The 17629-nt window shown below is 47.8% G+C and overlaps 1 protein-coding gene across 5 annotated transcripts in view; it reads left to right on the top strand.

Moving 5' to 3' along the window:
- PHF2 (PHD finger protein 2) overlaps positions 1-17629 on the top strand; it is a 97950-nt gene that overhangs the window by 7401 nt on the left and 72920 nt on the right. For all 5 annotated transcript variants that reach the window (XR_008731906.1, XM_055708147.1, XM_055708148.1 and 2 more), the window contains exon 3: positions 3193-3385. Coding sequence is in view for 4 of the 5 variants with exons in the window: in XM_055708147.1 (XP_055564122.1) it covers positions 3288-3385 (98 nt within the window). In the remaining variant the exon portion in view is untranslated. The remainder of the gene's footprint in view (positions 1-3192; positions 3386-17629) is intronic.

Below are 17629 nucleotides of genomic sequence, written 5' to 3'. Positions count from 1 at the left end.
CACCAGATCTCTCTGTGTGATGTAGCCCCTGGACTCCTAGCTCCGTGCCAGCTGGTGTGACCATTCAACTGCTTACTGCCCACAGGTCCGCTGGTGCCATGCAGATATTTTCTGGGTATGTGGGCCGATGCTGCTGATTTTTTTTTCCTCAATTCTTTTAAAAGTATAAACTCACTTCAAAACTTCAGAAAAATTAACTCAGTGATCAAATTCTGTTTTGCTGAGGCATCTCAACATAGCTCCACCACTCACTCCTCCCTGCCAGATTGAGCCAAGCACCCTCCTTGCATGGCTTCTAGATCGAAATACTCACGGAGAAGTCAGGACAATGAGACAGCCTCACCAATTAGTTTCTTTATTTGCTAATCCCTGGCAAAATGATTAGTAAGATGTCTGAGCTGCCCGAACAGAGCCAGTGAATCTTCCCCGATTTTTTTCCCTGCAATATCAGCAATGTCAGCTCTGGCATCCTCCAGCATAACTTAAGATAATCCAACTGGCTTTGCAGAGGAAAGGAGTAAAAATACTGACATGGTGAGCACAGCTCTGCTGCTGGATATAACCATCACCTGAGGAGCAGCGCGGGACAGCTGAGGAGCCTGAAACTGCTCCAGCCCCATCTGCAGAGGAGTGTCTGGCTACACCCTTGTACATCCCAGCTGCCCTTTGTTGTGGCCACCAAAATCCCCGTGGTATTAAGAGAGTTTAGCTCACCAGCGGCTGCAGTGGAGACACGCTGACACTAGAGTTTCGGGTGGTGCTTTGGAAATAGGGCTGTTTTCAGGGAGATGCTCGCGGAACTTGAGGAAAGGTGATGAGGGTATAACTTTTCACAGATCATATGGGTTTGGTGTGAGCAAAGCCCATAAAACGAGTGGGAGAACACGGTGTGGGTGAGCTGCTATGCTTGCCAGTGCTTCTGTGCTCCTCAAAATCAAACTACTGGCTTTATGAAGGGTTGCACGTGTTTCGGGTGTGCAGAGGCATGAAGCCCAGCTTTCCCATGAGTGTCCTGTACCAAAGGGCATCAAAATCGCTGAAAGTTCTGTTTAAACCCTGAGCTGAGAGGTGCTGGTAGATGCACTTGGTGTTGCGGAACAGCGAACGGGTTCTGTAAAGGTGCGTGCAGCTCTCGTGATGGTTCTCAAGCCTTTCCTCCTCATCCTGCCTTACTCCCTAGACTCGCTCTTCTACTTTCTGGTTGAAGCTCTGAGCAACTAAAATCCTGATACATCAATTTAAAGTTAAAAGAGTCCTGATTTTTTGAGGGCAGATACTTACGCCGCTCAGTGTGACAAAGAAAATAGGCCCCTTTGTGCGTCTGGAGACATCCAAAACATGTCATTCAAAACTGAGTCACGATTTTAAACGCAGGCCTGTAATCTTCCCCCCGCATTACCACACCTTGAGCTATGTCAGAAATTTCATCTCACTCCCATGAACAGCCATGGTGGACCCAGAGCTGCCATTGCTGACACTACTCCAAACACAGCTCGGCAAGAACACCAGCTGAAAGTCGTTTCTGTGGCATGTAAATTCAGTGGGCAAGGCAAATAATTTTGATAGCCCCTCCTCAGTTGCCCAGACCGGCTTCTGCCTATACTGATGGTGGCCTTCTCTCTGTAGAAAAGCTTAGAATTGAAGTTATTTGGCCCCTTGAATTTCCCTTGTCCTCCACAGGTGATTTCGAAGGATTTTTGCAGACTGATGGAAAAAAAGGTAGAGAAATGTCCATTTTCTCTAAGATAAATAGAAGATCCACCCCCCCTCCCCCCTGATGCGATGGATTCAAGATACTGAATCCATTGTAACCGGAATTAAAATCACGTCTCAGTTGGGACTCCCTTTGTGAGTAGGAAGCTCTCAGGCGGCTCAGGGAAGCATGCCAGTGGCTATCAGACACTCGTGGGACACAGTTCCCTGCCCCCAAAGCCCCTCAGTATGGCAGCGCGGTCATTTTAACCACCTTTGGTGTCTCGGTGCCAAGGGGGAGCGAGGTTCTGCATCCTCAATCTCGGTGCGAACCCAAGGGTTCCGCTTTTGCCGCCGCCGTCTAGGAGGAAGCTGGTGTCTGTGGGGATGTGCAGTGTTGGGGTACGGGCTGTGCCGTGCCCAAGGGGCCCTTCATGGGACATACCCAGGGCCCCAAATCCCATTTGGTCCTTCATAGGCACGAGGTGTTTATTTTCACCTCTTTGGGTGTAGCAGCCCTGCTTGCAACGGTGAAAGGGCTGCCACAGGCAGAGGTGGCTAACTTTAAAAAAAAGTAATATAATTCTACCAACTAAAAAGAGTGGGGTTTTTTTCTTTCTTAGCATAAATGGACAGCCGTGCACTCTAGGAGGCCCTTACCCACCACCACCACCCAGACCCCAGCCCACCAGAGCATTATTTCTGCTGGTAGGGAGGGCAGCATGATACTTGCAGCTACTTTGGAGTGTGCCTGCTCCGTGATGGCTTGTCATTAAAAAGGGGGGTTGTGCTCCACTCCTGCGGACCCCCCTTCCTCCCCGAGCATCACCCCTCGCTGTTTGCGCGGAGGGGTCAGTGCCAGCAGCGCTACCGCGGGGTCCCCCCCGCCGCCAGACCCCCCGGGGAGGGGGGGGGGGGCAGAGCTTTGCCCGGGCCGCTTGCTTTAAAAAACTCCCTCCTGGCAGCCGGGGGTAAAAAAAAACCACCCCCCCACCCCCCAAAAGCCCCCCGCGGGCGCGCTCAGCCTCCCGCCGGCCGCCCCGGCCCCGGCCCCGGCCCCGGCCCCAGCCCCGGCAGAGGAAATATTGCAATGTTGCAAGCTGACGTAAGGACATTACAAGGAAAGGGCTACATTTCGGAGTGTTTATGAAAAGCCTCGGTACTGTACTGTCACCAGGGGGCACGCAATAGAATGCATTTCGCCAAACATTTTGAATAATAATCATTTAACAACAACAACAACAAAAAAAGCCCCAGTCCGGTCGGCGCTCGCAGAACCGAAGGAACCATGCAGCCAAACTTTGGGAAGCCCTTTATTATTTTTCTGACATTGCTCGCCCGCCCTTGAGGAGCCGTAATTGCATTATCTGATTTTTTTCTTCTTCTTCTTCTTTTTTTTTTTTTTTTTCTCCTTCCCCCCCCTCCCCGCTTCTTTTCTCCCTTCTCCCCCCCCCCCCCCCCCCCCCCCCCGACACTGCAAATTCGCTGCCGTTTGGGCAGGAGCAGCAGCCGAAGCGACCCCGCGGCAGGAGCCGCCGCCAGCCCCGCTCGCTCCGCTCCTCCGGGCGTCCAGCCTTGTTTTGAAGGGAGCTAACATGGCGACGGTGCCCGTCTATTGCATCTGTAGGCTGCCCTACGACGTAACCCGCTTCATGATCGAGTGCGATGCCTGCAAGGACTGGTTTCACGGCAGGTAACACAAAGAGATCGGGCCTTTCCCCCCCTTTCGCTGCGGTCCCGCCACCTTTTCTCCGCCGGGCAGCGCGGGGAGCGGCGCTGCCGGAGCCGCCGCCGTGTGCAGTTTTCCAACAGGCCTTTTTGGAGAGGAGGAGGAGGAGGAGCCACTCTGCCCCCGTCTCTCGCTTGCTCTCTCCCCGTTGTATTTTTTTTGGTGTGTGTTTTGTAAATTTTGCTGGATTCCCCGCACAAAGCTCCCCCTCCCCGTCGCCGTCCCCCCCCCACGTCCCCCCGTCCCCGGGGCTCCGGTGTCACCGGGCTGGGGGGCCATTGTGCTTTCCTCGGGGAGGGGACGGATCCCGCCGGCCGGCCGGGCGATGGCAGCGCGGCGGCGGGCTCTCCCGGCCGGGATGCGGCGCGTCCCACACGGCGGCGGCGCCCGGGGTGGCGGACGGGGGGACCCGGCCGCGGGGCCGGGGCCGGCAGGGGGAGCGGGGGCCCGCGGCGGCCGGGGCTCCGCCGCCCTGTCATCGGGCTCCGGCGCCTGGCGCGGCGGGCCGGGCCGGCCTCCTGGCCGGGTGTGTGTTGTGTGGGGCTCCGGGCACCCCCCTGGCCAGTCCGCCGCGGCTCCCCGGGGCGGCGGGAGCGGGGAGGCGCGGGGCGGGAGGCAGCCGGGGTGTTTCCCGGCTGACAGTGCTACCATCGCCGCGCCAGCCCTGCGGCTTAACCCTTGGCGGGGCGGGCCGGCGGCTGAGGGGAGCGCGGCGGGGCCCAGCTCCGTGCCCGCCCTGGCGGAGGGGCGGCGGGCGAAGGGAAGCCCCTCCGCGCCGGGAGCCGCGGGCGCCGGGCGGGGCGGGCGAGCGCCGGCCCTGAGGCGGGGAGGGCCGGGCGGGGAAGACCCCGGTCGCCCAGAGCCCGCCCCTGAGCCCGGGCAGGGCCCCCCGCCCCGCGGGGAGGCGGCCGGCGGGGACCTCCGCCGCCCTGCCGCGCCTGACGGTGGGCGCCCGCCGCCTCCCCGGCGGCCCGGGTAGGGGCGGGGGGCTGCCCCGGCCGCCGCCGCCGCCCCCCCCCTTCCCTCCTCGGGCCGGCCCTGTGGCCGCCGCCGAAGCTCCCGAGGCCGGGGCCTGCCGTATCGGCGGCGGCCGCCGGGCGGGGGGGGCGGCGGCGGGGGCGGGGGAGCCGGGCTGGGCGGGCCGGGCGGCGGGCTGCCCTGCTCGGCCCCGCTCTTCCCCAGCGCCGGGCCGCAGACAATGGGAAGGCGGCCGCGCGGGAGTTGAGGCGGCCGGGCGCAACTTCGGCACCGCGTGTCGTTATTATTTTCTTCCGTGAGAAATGGGGAAGTTGGTGGCCGGGGACCCGGGACGGTCACCTCCACCTCACCCCGTTCGGCCGCGCCCGGCGGGCGGGCCCGGGGTCCCGGCGGGGAAGGGGCGGCTGCCTTCGGGCCGCGGCTGCGGGGCTGCCGGGCCGGGGGGCTGCCGGGGCCAGACCCTGCCAGGCAGCCCCGGGCGGCCCCGCCGGGTCCCCGTGCCGGCGGGCGGCCGTGCGGGCTGTGCGGGAGGGGGCCGATGGAGCGCTGCCTCCTTTGCAGCGATTCTCCTCGCGTCATAAAAGTGTAAAAAGTGAAATTAAAATCTGGTAAATCACCTTGATGAGCGCTTGGGATGGCAGGGAGCCAGCGAGGTTAAACCCTCGCTGTTTGAGTTAACCAGCTCCGGGAATTGCGCCCCCCCCCCCCCCCCCCCCCCCCCCCCTCGATCCCAGCCGGAGGCAGGGAGGGCCCGGGGGTTAGGCCCGGCTTCCCCACGCTGCCCGTGTGCCCAGCACAGCAAACTTCGCCGTGCCGCTGGGGATGGTGCTCTGCCCGTTCTTGGAAGAGCTGTGTGGAAACATGAAGTGAAATACCAAAACCAGTAACTTCCAGCATGGGTGCTGGCGGGGGGTGCCCTGCACCAGGGGCTCCGGGCATGAGGCGTGAGGGCTGTGCCCAGGTCGGCCCTGGGGCTTGGGCACGGGGGAGGCCGAGGTAGACGATGGAGAGAAGCCTCAGGTGCTGTGTGCTTGGAACTGGGAACACTTAAGGACGTGGAAAAATTAAGATTTTCATGCCAAGTGGTGACAGAGAGGGTTCGTGAAAAGATAAAAGGGCAAAAGGGATTCAGTGGCCCGTGCGCAGTGGTGAATCTTGATAAAACTGATGAAAAGAGGTTCGTTGTAACTGATCAAGGAAATTATCATTTCGTCGGCAGCTCAGGGGCGATAACTTGTGCACGCACAAAGAAAGGTATTTAGTTTTGTGGTATAATGGGACAGAACGGAATTGTAGCTCTGTTGCAGGGGGGGTTGTACCCTTTTTGCTTAGCTCACAGTAGCAGCCAGAGGTTGATGTTGAAGTATAGAAACCCCAGACTGCTTCTCACCGTGTCAAAACCTAAGGTATAGATCACCTGAGTGATCTAGCAGGAAACAGCTTATATATGTCTCCATTTGCTTTTCTTGGGATTACATGAATAAATAAACATTCAACAAAGAAAAATAAAAATCAGGATTTAGTTGTATAAAATTATCCTCTCTCCTAGACACCTGCAGCACTAGTAGCGTTAATGTTTATATAGAAACTGTACTGTAACCAGAAATAAGCAAATGTGCAAAGCTGCATACCATTAAGGAGGCTTGCCCAGGTTTTTAATTGTTTGATCATACTTACATCACTTTTTAACGTGATGTACACTGTGCATTTCAGAAAAGAAAAAAAGTGTCATTTCCATTTTGTTTTTCTAGAAGCAGGTCAGGTATTTTCATGCTTCCTTTCTGATGGTAGTTCCCCAATATTTAAGGAAATGTTTTTCACGGTTTTATTCATGTAGCAGTCGTAGTCTCCCTCACATCTGAGGTTGGGTAACATCTCTGCAGCGACTTCAGCAGTTCTGATTGTAAATTTATATTACAAAAATGTCAAGCGTACGTTAAACTTATTTAGTGCAGTTTAGAAGGTGGGAATGGGGAGATGCTGGACGAGCCACACGTTGGATGAGTGCTCTCCAGACCACCACTGAGCAGTCGGCAGTTTGCTGACATGCTGCTGGCTACAGTTTGGAAACGGGTGCTCTACGTCGCTTCCCTGTACAAGTGCCACAGGGTCTGAGATCTGGGGTTCTCAGGGGCTTTTAGATATCACTGATGGCTTTTATTATCCTTTTCAGGGAGGATTTCTCTTGTGAAGCAGTGTTAGATCTTCCCATAGAAATCATTACTTAGTCCCGAGAAATGTCCAGGTGGTCCCTCACTGCGGGATCTGAGCTGCTGTGTGGTGGGGAAGGCGGCACCTCGGAGCACTGGCTGCTCTTGCCTGGGCGCCTGTCATCCTTGCGATCTCAGGCTGGCACGCAGTGGAGTTGCTGCATTAGACCGTATGGCTGAATTGACACATATGCCTGATAGGTTTCATAGACAAGGATTAGGCATCTGCGTTGATTTTATAGGTCGGTAGCCTTTGGTAGTCTTTCCCGTGTGGTGTTGCTGGTCTGTAGGAAGAAGGAGTAAAGGATTTGTTGTCATTAGCCCAGTTCCTTTCTTTCTGAGCCCCTCTGCTGCAACTCCATATGTTACCCATCATCGGAGACCCTTAGACACCATTTATGAAGTGTGTTGAGCCACCAGTATGTTCGCAAAATGCTGTTTGTGACTTCTTGTTAGATTGAGTTTCAGTCATTTTTGTGCTTTCTGTTTGCCTGAGCAGCTTTCAGACAAGCAGCTTCAAGCTGTGTCTGGAGAGGGTGGAGGTGATCTTATAGGCAAAAAGAAAGTAACGCTGAAGCAGACAGTGGGGTTGCTTGACTCCTCGTTTTGTGAAGACCTTGCATTCTTTGATGTGGCTGTTTGGTGTAACAAAAGCCCATACACCTCAACCGCTTCTAGTCCATTGCTGTAAAAAGCCAACCTCAGTGCTGGATGCTCTCCTGGCTCCTCCACTGTTCTGTTGTGGTGCGTGTGTCATGGCCTTCCCCTTGGGTCCCTTCTTGATGAGGAGCTTCTGGCGTTGTTCCACATGTTACCCAGCAACAGGACTTCAGGCAGCAGCAATAGCTGGGGCTGTAGGCACCCCTCTAACATAAAGCCTGTTGGTATGGGAGATGGCTCTTTGGACTTAGAGAAGGCCAGGAGAGGAGGAGGACAGAGTTGCATCGTGTGCTGATGGGTGAAGGAGCCGAGAATCAGCAGGTGCCTAGGCAGTAGGTTGCTCTGCTCCCTCCTCTGCGGGCCTGGCCAGATAACTGGCTTTGGGCAGGCAGTGCTGCAGCCTGGAGGAGATATTTTCTGTGCTGTGTACCATGCATCGTGCAGGCTTGCATTTGATGATGTGGGACAGGATGGTTCACTGGCTTGGTGGAGCGGTTTGGCCAAGGCACGTTGCTTGAAGGGCACCACCTTCTCCTCTGCTTCTAGGTGCTGGTGGTGCTGGTTATGATCTGGGAAGCTGCGTGGGGTTTGGAGCTGCCTGCTTCAGGGACACCCCCTGCTCCTAAGTGCCTTTGCTGCAGCTGAAAGCAGCGAGGGTAGGTTCGCTGACAGGTTGTGAATGTAAGCTGCTGAGGGCTGGAAGAAGTCGTATTTAACAACAGGTCTCTTAAGTATCTCATCTACTATGGGAGTGTTACAGAACCTAATATTCAAGGCAAGGCAAGTCCATTTCTGCAAGTTTGTTCAACTAGAAATCTGTACTGGGTTATTTACTACAGCTGTAGGTGATGGAAGGTAAATAGTTTTTTTTTCTCTGCAGTGGATATTTTTTTACCAGGTAGGTATGGGATCACACAATCACTTGCTAAATAAAGTAACGGGTGTTATTTGTATTTGTTTTTCTACCCCATGTGTATTTAAACTTTGAAACTTACTGTCCCAGGCATAGCTGAAGTATGTATCTCCGTAAAAGTACAAGAAGTTGGCTTATCTAAAAGTAGTTCATGTAGTTACCATAGTAGCATAAAATTATGATGGGTGTTAATCAAGGTGCCTTGATGCACAAGATGAACTCCGGCTGGGTTAAGAGAAGCACTTCTCTTACATCACAAAATGAAATTCCCTGTGGATGGGGAGATTTTATTCCCCTACTGGACCATTCAGCATCGACCCTTTTAAAAATAGGTCTAGTTTTACATGGCGCTGTCTGGTTTCTTTCTTTTACATAGGCTTATTGCTAGCTGTGGCCAAATTTGGTAATTTGGGTGAAATTTTAAGATGAGGATAATCTTAAAAATACAGTGCTGTTTGCCTTAGTATTTATCACAGTGGAGAGAGTTACTGAAGTTAATTGTACCATGCAAAGCATGATTTCCTTTAGTGTGTGAGTTCAGATAGGAACAAGGTGTGTAATTTTTTCTAATAACTATGTATTAAAGATTATTTCAAGTTTTGCTGTAATCAACATTACAGCCTCAGTTGTACTGGGAGGTTGACCAGAGCAGCTATCGTGAATAAGCCATGCTGATACCTATACCAGAATGCTTTCCCTTATGCCCTGTGCTGGGAAGCGAGGGGGGAACCCAAGTTATTTAGAAATTATTTCATAGAGCCCACAAAGCAGGCAAATTATTCTGGATAAAGTGTCCACATGGACACTTTAGTGGGTGTTGTTTACCCTAGAAGGAAAACAACCCAAAACACCTTTTTTTTTTTTTTTTCTTTTTTTTTGGGGCGGGGGGGAGGGAAGAGTTGTCAACATGGAATGTGAAGAAGATTTGGACTTAAGACAAGACTTAAAATCCTTCTTGTCTTCAGGTTGGAATTGCTGTCATTTTAATCTTCCTTTCAGTAACACATCATTATTTATTCTGCAGGTTGAAAGCTGTTCAGAGAACCTAGAAGCTTTTTTTATTTCAAATCCATTTTATATCTTCCTTAAAGTTCTTTTTAAATATCCAGGGCTGCATAGAGGCAGAAGCACATGGCGCACTGGTCCCGGTACCGATGCTGGTTTTGTTGCCTTCTAGTATTGTGTGGCCCCACGGTGATGTTTAACATCTATTTCCAGAGCACTGGGAGGCTGGCCAGATGGTAAAGCGAGTCGGTTTTGCATCTTGCTGGTCAGTGTTGTGTTCTTGGTCCTTTGGCATAGCGAAATAAACTTCTTGTCTTACCATTTCACATCCATTTGTGCTCTGAGAAAGAGCCTGAGATTCGGAGTGGAAAATATGTCAGAGTTTCAGTCTGCCATTAAAACTCTCAGTTGACCTCAGAGTCTCTTGGGCCATTGCAGTATCAATCACAGCTGCAAGAATACTTTTGCAAAGTGTTTGTTAAAAGTATAGTCTCAATTTGTGTAGCAGATTTCCAAATACACAGTGTTATCTGCAGTTCTGTCTTGCAGAGAAGATATGATAGAGGGTTGAAAACCTGTATTTGGTGTAAATTAAAAGGACTGAATTGTTACTGAAAAAAATGTTTGCGTGGGAATTGAGGTTCACTTTCACCTTTCCGTGGTGGTATTGTAAGCTGACATCCCCAGGAAAAGCACTTGTCACAGCGCTATTGCTAAACCACGGGATAGGCTCCCTGTTTAGATATGCACACAAAAAGTGCATTAGCTGCCCCATTTCTATAGACTTCTGTCCCCTTCTGGACGACTGCCTAAGTAGTAGCTGGGTTTTCATGGGTGTCTGTGCAACACCTCAGTCTACAAAGCTGCCTTTGAAGCAGAGCAAGCATTTCTCTTTTGATCAGTTCTTTGCTGTAGGACTGAGCATCACTATTAGACACCTGTAGGTTTGCGGTGGCTGGGTGCCTTGTGTTTAAACTTGCTTGTTAGAAGATGCTGAGGTTTCAGTTTGAAAAAATGTTTAACTGAGAGATGGAGTCTAGTTGTGAAAAAACTGATTACTCCAGTTCATGTAAATAGCAATTTAGGTATCCTGAGCATTTAGCTGGCCTGAACATCGAGGTTTTGATGTGTCAGCTCAGAAATCATGGAATTATTCTCTGAATTAAAGTATGCTTTAGAAGATCCAAGTCTGAGTGATAGCGAGTGTAGGCAGTAACATAGGAAGGGCTGGTCTACAAGTGCGTTGTCTGGTACACTGGCACCTGAGAGTAAGTATAGATCACAGAAGGTCATTATATTTAAAGATTATTTTAATTTCAGAGGGTTTAAAACATATTTTACCTCTGCAAGAATAAAATGTAATGAATATTAAGCACAATTCATGTTTAATTAAAAAAGAAAAAATTGGAAAAGAGTATGAATTAATGAGTGCTCCTCAGCAGCCCGAACCTTTAGCTTGACTGCGTTTTGTGAGCAGTACTGCAGGCACCTGTTCAGTAGTAGTGGGACTGCACCCTTACCAGATGCTGGCTTTTAATCAGAAAAGTTAAAGCAATGTCGGAACAAAAAGATCAATTCTGCGTGCAAAGTGGAACTGGTTACCCAGTGCTTTTTCCTTCGAATAGCTCTATGATGAAGGAAATGGATGAAAATGTCTTGAAAAAAATGATCGAAGCAGCGTAACTATGTATGGGGAGAAACTGGTGAAGAGAAAGTGTTCCAGAATCACTCTAAGGCTTTCTAAACCCCATCATCTTTAATATTACCTTAATATATTTTCTTCTTTCTGAATGATATATGTTTTATAATAGGAGTGTAGTATATCTACACTGAAAACTAAGGGTATTTTTCTAGCCTGGCTAGCTGTCTCCTATACAGCAACCTGTAATAATGCAGGCGTGAGCTTCGGCCGAGGCATGGTTTGTGCAGTTGCACAAGGACTTTCAGTAAATACTTGGTGCCTGGAGCTGTGCAACTGCCACGAGTTTAAAGTCAGCTTTGGTCTGCCATCATGAATTTGGGTTACACTTCTGGATTGCGCTGTGGGCATGTGCAGAGGCTGCGCCAAGTTGTGCACTGTATGTGAGCGGTCTGCTGAGGCCACCAGCCTTTTGTCCGGCCCGAACAGGCATCTTTCACTGTCAAAAGTAAATGATCTTTTTGCCCACAGCTTTATTAGCAAAATTCTATTGCACTTCCAAAATACATTTGAACGCTGGATCACAGCAAATACAAAATCCCACTACCAGAGTTATACTCTTATTACAGTGTTATTCTGATGAACAGAACTCCATCAGCTAAATGGCTAGTTGTAGTGACTTATTTTCTTGTTTATCAGAAATTTGTATGTCTAAAATATTTTATGGTTGCTCAGAAATTTTTATTAAATCGTGGTCTGTGACATTAGAAGTATGATATAAAGGTGCTCTGTAGCAGCACTAGAGGCATTTTTGAGATACGGGTGAGCTAGCTCCTTGAAATCAACTGGATTTTTCATAGTAACCATTTTATGTGTCTCATCTGTGGCTGGGAACACCATAATGTGGGTGTATATTAGAAAATCTTACACTCGCTGAGTGATATGAATAGTAATTCCTTTCTAGATTTTTATTTGAAAAGAATAAGCCTGTGCACAATCTATTTTAGGGCATTATGCATAATCTATTTTAGGATGTTACCTAGCTGTTTGTTACATCTAAATACCCCCCACATAGAATATATTGGCAATAACAGGCAAATTTCACCAAGTCTCTCACATTGACTCGTTCCTGGTGGGTTTGTCCCCCACTCCATGTGATGATTCAGTAGCTCAACCCCTTCTGAATAACACTGTCTGAGGGCCAGTGGTTCTGTGACCGTGGTCCCTGGTAACATGGTGTGATCAGACTGCAACGTCTCCTGCTCCAATGTTTGGTGCTCTCCAGGGCTGCATCCCAGCCTGGCGTGTATTCAGGGCACCGAAGGATGGTTTTCTCCTGGTCTCAGAGAGAGCAAACCCTTCCTTCTTGAGTCCTGGGTAGAGCTGCTGGAAGAGGCTGACAGCATGTGAAGGATAGCTTGCCAGTGGTCCACAGAGGAGTTCCTCTCTTCGCTTTCTCCCAGGCACATCCCAAAAAAATGGTGGGTGCTACTTCTCCAGATGGAACCCTGGCTTAGTAGTGTCCTTACAGACCTGAGCAGATGTGAGGATACTGAGTTTCACTGCAGTGTTTATGTGCTTAAAGTTGCACAGTTAACTGGTGTAGGTCTTTTAACAGGATAGTCAGCAATTTTTAGTATTTTATCCATTAGTTTGACACAAGCAGAAAGTTAAACAATAGTATATTTTGACGGGAAAAAATAAATCAGAATTGTAAAACCGAAAGTATTTTTAAATTTCCCATTTGCAGTTGTTAATCTGATTATCTGAAACTATGTGAGAGCAGCTGAAGTTACAGTTGCCTTGTTTTTATTTAATTGCTTATGGATTTCATTGCGTTTTCCTCTTTTAGCAAAAAATACGGTACGTTTACTCTCAGGGAGAGCATTTTTCCTTGAAGTTTTCATCTGGCAGATTGAGAGGATATAACAAGTGAAAAAAGAAGTGAGATATTTCTGCTAGGAGTCATTAGTTGTGATTTTTTGTTAAACCTCCTTTTTTGCTGTTAACATCTCAATGGAAGGTGATGGAAATGTGAAAATTGGCAGGAACAGTGTTCCGATGTCGTACGTGTCACTCATTGGTCTGGAAAAGCTGGATTTGATATGGCCAAAATATAATGATTTGAAAAAACCCTAGTTAATGCATACTCATTATTTTTAAAAATAGTCCTCCTCTGCTCCTTTGGCACAATGACATCATGTCTACACTATGTGGGGACAGCAGAGTGATCTGGGTTGACCAGATGATATCTTTGGTTTTCGTGGGATTTGCACATGGAGTATAAATTATTATAGTATGCGTTTGCGATTGTTCGTGTGTATAAAAATACACTCGTTAAATGTGAGCCATGTGGTTGTGAATTACCCTTTCAGCTCGGATCTGTATTGTTACTGCTACGGTGCAGAACAGTATCTCATTGTACATGCCTAGCGCTGGGCATTGCACAGCCCTCTGCCTTCTGATTCCAGATACAACAAAGAATGCAAATGGTTTTCATTATGTTTTTAGATGAACGCAGAATAACGTGGGAGCACATGAAACAGCCAAGGATCATTATTCAGGAATACAATCCCCATGTAGCCAGAACATAAGCAATATTTAATGCCTTCTATTGAACATCTCACCAAAATCTCTGGATCAGGGCAGGAGGGGGATGTGAAAGGGCTTACGGACTTGTGTTGCTGTTTGGTGTGTGTCTGAGCAAGGAGAGATCTCCTGGTTTACCACGCTATCCATTTGTGATTTTCTTCCTCTCCATTCTTGATCGCTAAATGTCCTTAAATACAATTGCAGCAGTTGCTAAGGAATGTAAAATCAGAGTGTATCAAGTGTACTTTTAATTTTTTTAGATAAAACATGTGGTTTGTTGGCTAGAGTTAATTGGGAGCAGGACCACTTCAACGTATAGCTCCTTATAGACTGCTGTGGGTATAGCGTAAGAACTCCTATCGCAGAAATATTTCTTGTGGAATGAAAGAATGCTGTCATAGAGAGGGATCCTGCTGGATACCTGAATGAATACTAATTCAGCAAAGAATGGTACACTTGTAGAGCTATTAAGTATTTTTTCCATGGTAACTTCAGAAATCTAAGTCACAGAAGTACCATCAGAAGCAGCAAGACCTATAGGATGAGCAAAAACCTAAGGCTGCTTTCCCACTGCGTGTAATCTGGCTAGAAAAGAAGTCCATAGGCAACCTCTCAGCAGCCTCAGCTCACTCATCCCTGCTCGCTCTGTATGAAACACTAAAGCTTCTACTCTACATTTAGTTGCTGACTAGGGATTAATCATTCTAAAGACTTGACTAATTCCTGGTCTGGAGACAAGACCTGTCGGTAAAGCTTTACTATTGAAAGGCATAAAGATGGTATGGAGGGTGTTAGAGAAGGTCTGCAAAAGATGGGAATGCCATTTCCTTACAGCGGAACATGGGACTTCAGTTCCGAAATGGCTGGGCTTACTATTGCTTAGATGGTTGGGGAGCATTCAGGCTTGAAATGTTCAGGCTTGTTCTGAGATGCTGCTATGGATTCACAGTTTTTAATGCCAAAATGGTGCTTGACAGTATTCTGAACTCTTACATAGATTATCAGCCAACTTTTTTGCATTAGAACAAACGCGTCAGCCAATTGAAAGCACATGTACTCTTGAGGAAAAGGCAACAAATCTGCTAATGAGTTGTCCCAATGGTTTATTGCTTCGCTGTTGGAAAAAATCACATGTATTTCCGATCTAAGTTTGCTTATTTTTAGTTTTCAGGTGTTGTGTCTTAATATTTTTGTTAGTTGAGTTGAAGAGCCCTTTTTCTCAGATTTTTCTATCAACGTTTTGATGTCCTTCTGCGAAGAGAGTTATCATCTTTAGTTGCGGGATGGTATAATTGTTCATTTGAGTTCTGCTGAGAAAGTACTTGAAAATTTCTTCCACAGAAGTATTTCCAAGAAATACATTTAATTTTCTAGTTGCGTACAGAGGCCTTTTAATTTTCGACCATATTACAGTGAATGTTTTTTTCACATATCTTCCACTCAACATTAATGTTTCCCTTTTGCTTTGTCTATATTTGTGGCAACTTATCAGGCACAAGCAGCAAATGTTTATCTACATTAAACTTATAAGGAAGCCAAATATTAGTTATTTTTTAAGCAGCTTGGTTCTGAAATTGGTTTTCTACCTTTTGAATTGGCTCATGAATAATAGCAGAAAACTGTGCTCTGAGTTCATAGAACGAGAAACGCTCTCCAATATGGCGAACTAGCACTGATAAGTGAAAGCATGAGTATTTAAGAGAAGTGAAATCACTTGACAAGTGTGGGCTCATGCTGGATTTAGTCACAACCATGGTGTCACTGTCACAGAGCTACAACCGGATAGCTCTCAGCAGTTGTTGGCTGTGGGAGCAGTGCTTCACCAGCTCTGCAGGAAAGCTGGGTATTTCGCAGTCAGGCTGAGTTTGGGTTGTGACTAAAGCGATACCCAGCTGTGTCTGCCTTTCTCAGGTGTAAAGTGGTAGTTGGGGAAAATTATTTACTGTTCCTGCTACAAGGGTTCACATTCTGTGGTTAGTCTGGTCTGATGTTTAAGAGAGGGTAAAACTTGTGTGACAAAGCTTCAGAACGCAGCAGTGCATTAAACAGTGCTGTAGGAGAATAATCCTTTCCGAGCCCTGCAACAGGCACGCTGGAGCGGTGAAGGTGAGATGTCTCTGAAATACCTGCTTAATTTGTAAGAGTCCTGTGTAATCAGTTCTCTAGGTTTCCAAAGAATTAAGAGAAACAACGTATTTAACTTCTTTAGAGCCGCCTTTAGTCATGCAGAGCAGACTGTGTATCCTGGCGTTCCATGCCTTCTGCACTGACTTTATCTTCCAGTTTATGCTTTATAAACAGTATCAGAAATAGTAACGTTTTTTCATCCGCAGCTGCATTTCACCCTGCGGTATTATTCACAGTCCCTGCACTTTTACTCCTACATCTTCAAGCAGTCCTAGATTACTAATGACATCACCGTATTCATTGAAACGTACCCATTCCTTCCACGGCACCTATAGCTATCGTCTTCAGGGATCTTGGGGACGGAGTAATGAGAGATGAGCGATACTCAGATGAGAGGACCTCAGCACTGGTAAAACTAGTAATGAGGATTCAGTAAATAACAGGCTGCCTTTGGAGTGAGTATGGAACCGATTACCCAGCGTCATGCTAGAAGGAGCTGTACTGTTGAGCAGGTGTCCTCTGTGGTCAACAGGAGGCTGGTGGTGTGGCCACAGCAGTCGTTAGAGTGCTCTGTGGTCATTTGACCAGGCTGGATTTTACAACAGTAAGTTCTGTTCAATGCAATAACCTAAAAATGTATTTTGAGGAAAAATTATGTATTTCATTCTGCTTTCCTTGGGTCTTCAGCATTTTCATCTGTTGCTGTGGTGCGCCTGGCACTCTGGTTGAAACTCATGGTACGACGCAGCCCTACGCTGGTTTGCTGCAGCTGTTTCTGGGTGCTTTGTAGAACTGTGGAACATAAAGATACTCTGGGTTTAATGTTGCCGTGTAAATTGTTTTAGTCAGAACTCTATGTTAAATACTTGACATTTGTATTTTCAGGCAAACTGGTCAAACGCGGAGATTAATGCAGAGGACAGAGAAGGGATTATAAGGTTTTATTGCTGGCTTTGCTCCTCCTTTCCTCCGGAGTTTTTGTCAAACCGGTTAACTTATCTGTGGTTGGGTTTGGTTTCACTCTCATGCATGCACATTAATTAATGCATTAATATTTTAAATGGAATACATAACATAATGAAGAAAATAAATAGTTTATCTCTGGAAGAGGAAGACGAGTGAAAATTGTGGAAGACTGAGTCGGAAGAGGACCGGGAATGTCTGGTAGCAGTGCAGTGGTCTGTGTTTGCTGGATTTCCTATCCTGACAGCTGGCTGACCACTTGAGTTGCCTCCGAATCTGAATTTGCTATTACAGACATCCCCTTAGCTCCCCTTCTGCTTGGCACTGATTTACACTGCATGGCAACTATGCATCAATGATCTTTGCAGTATTTCTATTTCATAGAAGCCCAGCAAACTTCTAATTGCGTGGAGTCTTCCTCTGTTACTTGGTGTCTTCAGAAAATTATTTCTTTAAGGCAGAATGTGTGTCTTGAACATACTGTGCTCCTTTGCAGCTTGGCAGTGATGTGGCATAGCAGATAAGTGTCAATCCACTGTGATTTTTCTGAGCGTGTGTCAGAATATTTAGCTCTCGTTATACATGCTATTTGAACGAACAAATCTGTGTACAAGTTGTGGTTTCTGGAATGCTGCTATCGGAATGCAGATCATGTAATTTGCTTGCTCTTCTGGAGGTTTTTTGGATTTCATTCTGGGTTACATATTTTCTTAGCAAAAGTTACCTGATTTTACTTCTTACGTAACTCAAGGGTTTGGTTTTGACAAGCTGTGTTTTCCTCCTGCATGTTTGCTGCTCACTGTAACCGAGAAAAAACATGTGAGTTGGTTTGCAGGTGACGTGATTTTATTCTTTGGGTTTTCAAGCTGAATGCAGTCCGTTGGCCTTGGTGGGTACCGTGGGTATTACTAGAAAGCAAGTGTTTGGGCTTCAGATGCACTTTTGATGTTTGCAAGCTGTATTGTGTGAGGAGTGGGTAAGAAAACTGGTGTCCATAGGGTGGTTGTAGTAGACATCCAGAGAAGCCGTGAGTTAAAACGTGGAGAACAGCAGTGAGTAAATGGTGTAAAGCTCACTCCTGCACTCAGTTTGTTACTAGCAGTGTGCTCTGGTCCCCCCTA

This window comes from Falco cherrug, chromosome 4, assembly GCF_023634085.1.
Source record: "Falco cherrug isolate bFalChe1 chromosome 4, bFalChe1.pri, whole genome shotgun sequence".
Classification (NCBI taxonomy): Eukaryota; Metazoa; Chordata; class Aves; order Falconiformes; family Falconidae; genus Falco; species Falco cherrug.
The sequence above is the reverse complement of the archived record's forward strand: the minus strand, read 5'-3'. Positions and strand labels throughout refer to the sequence as shown.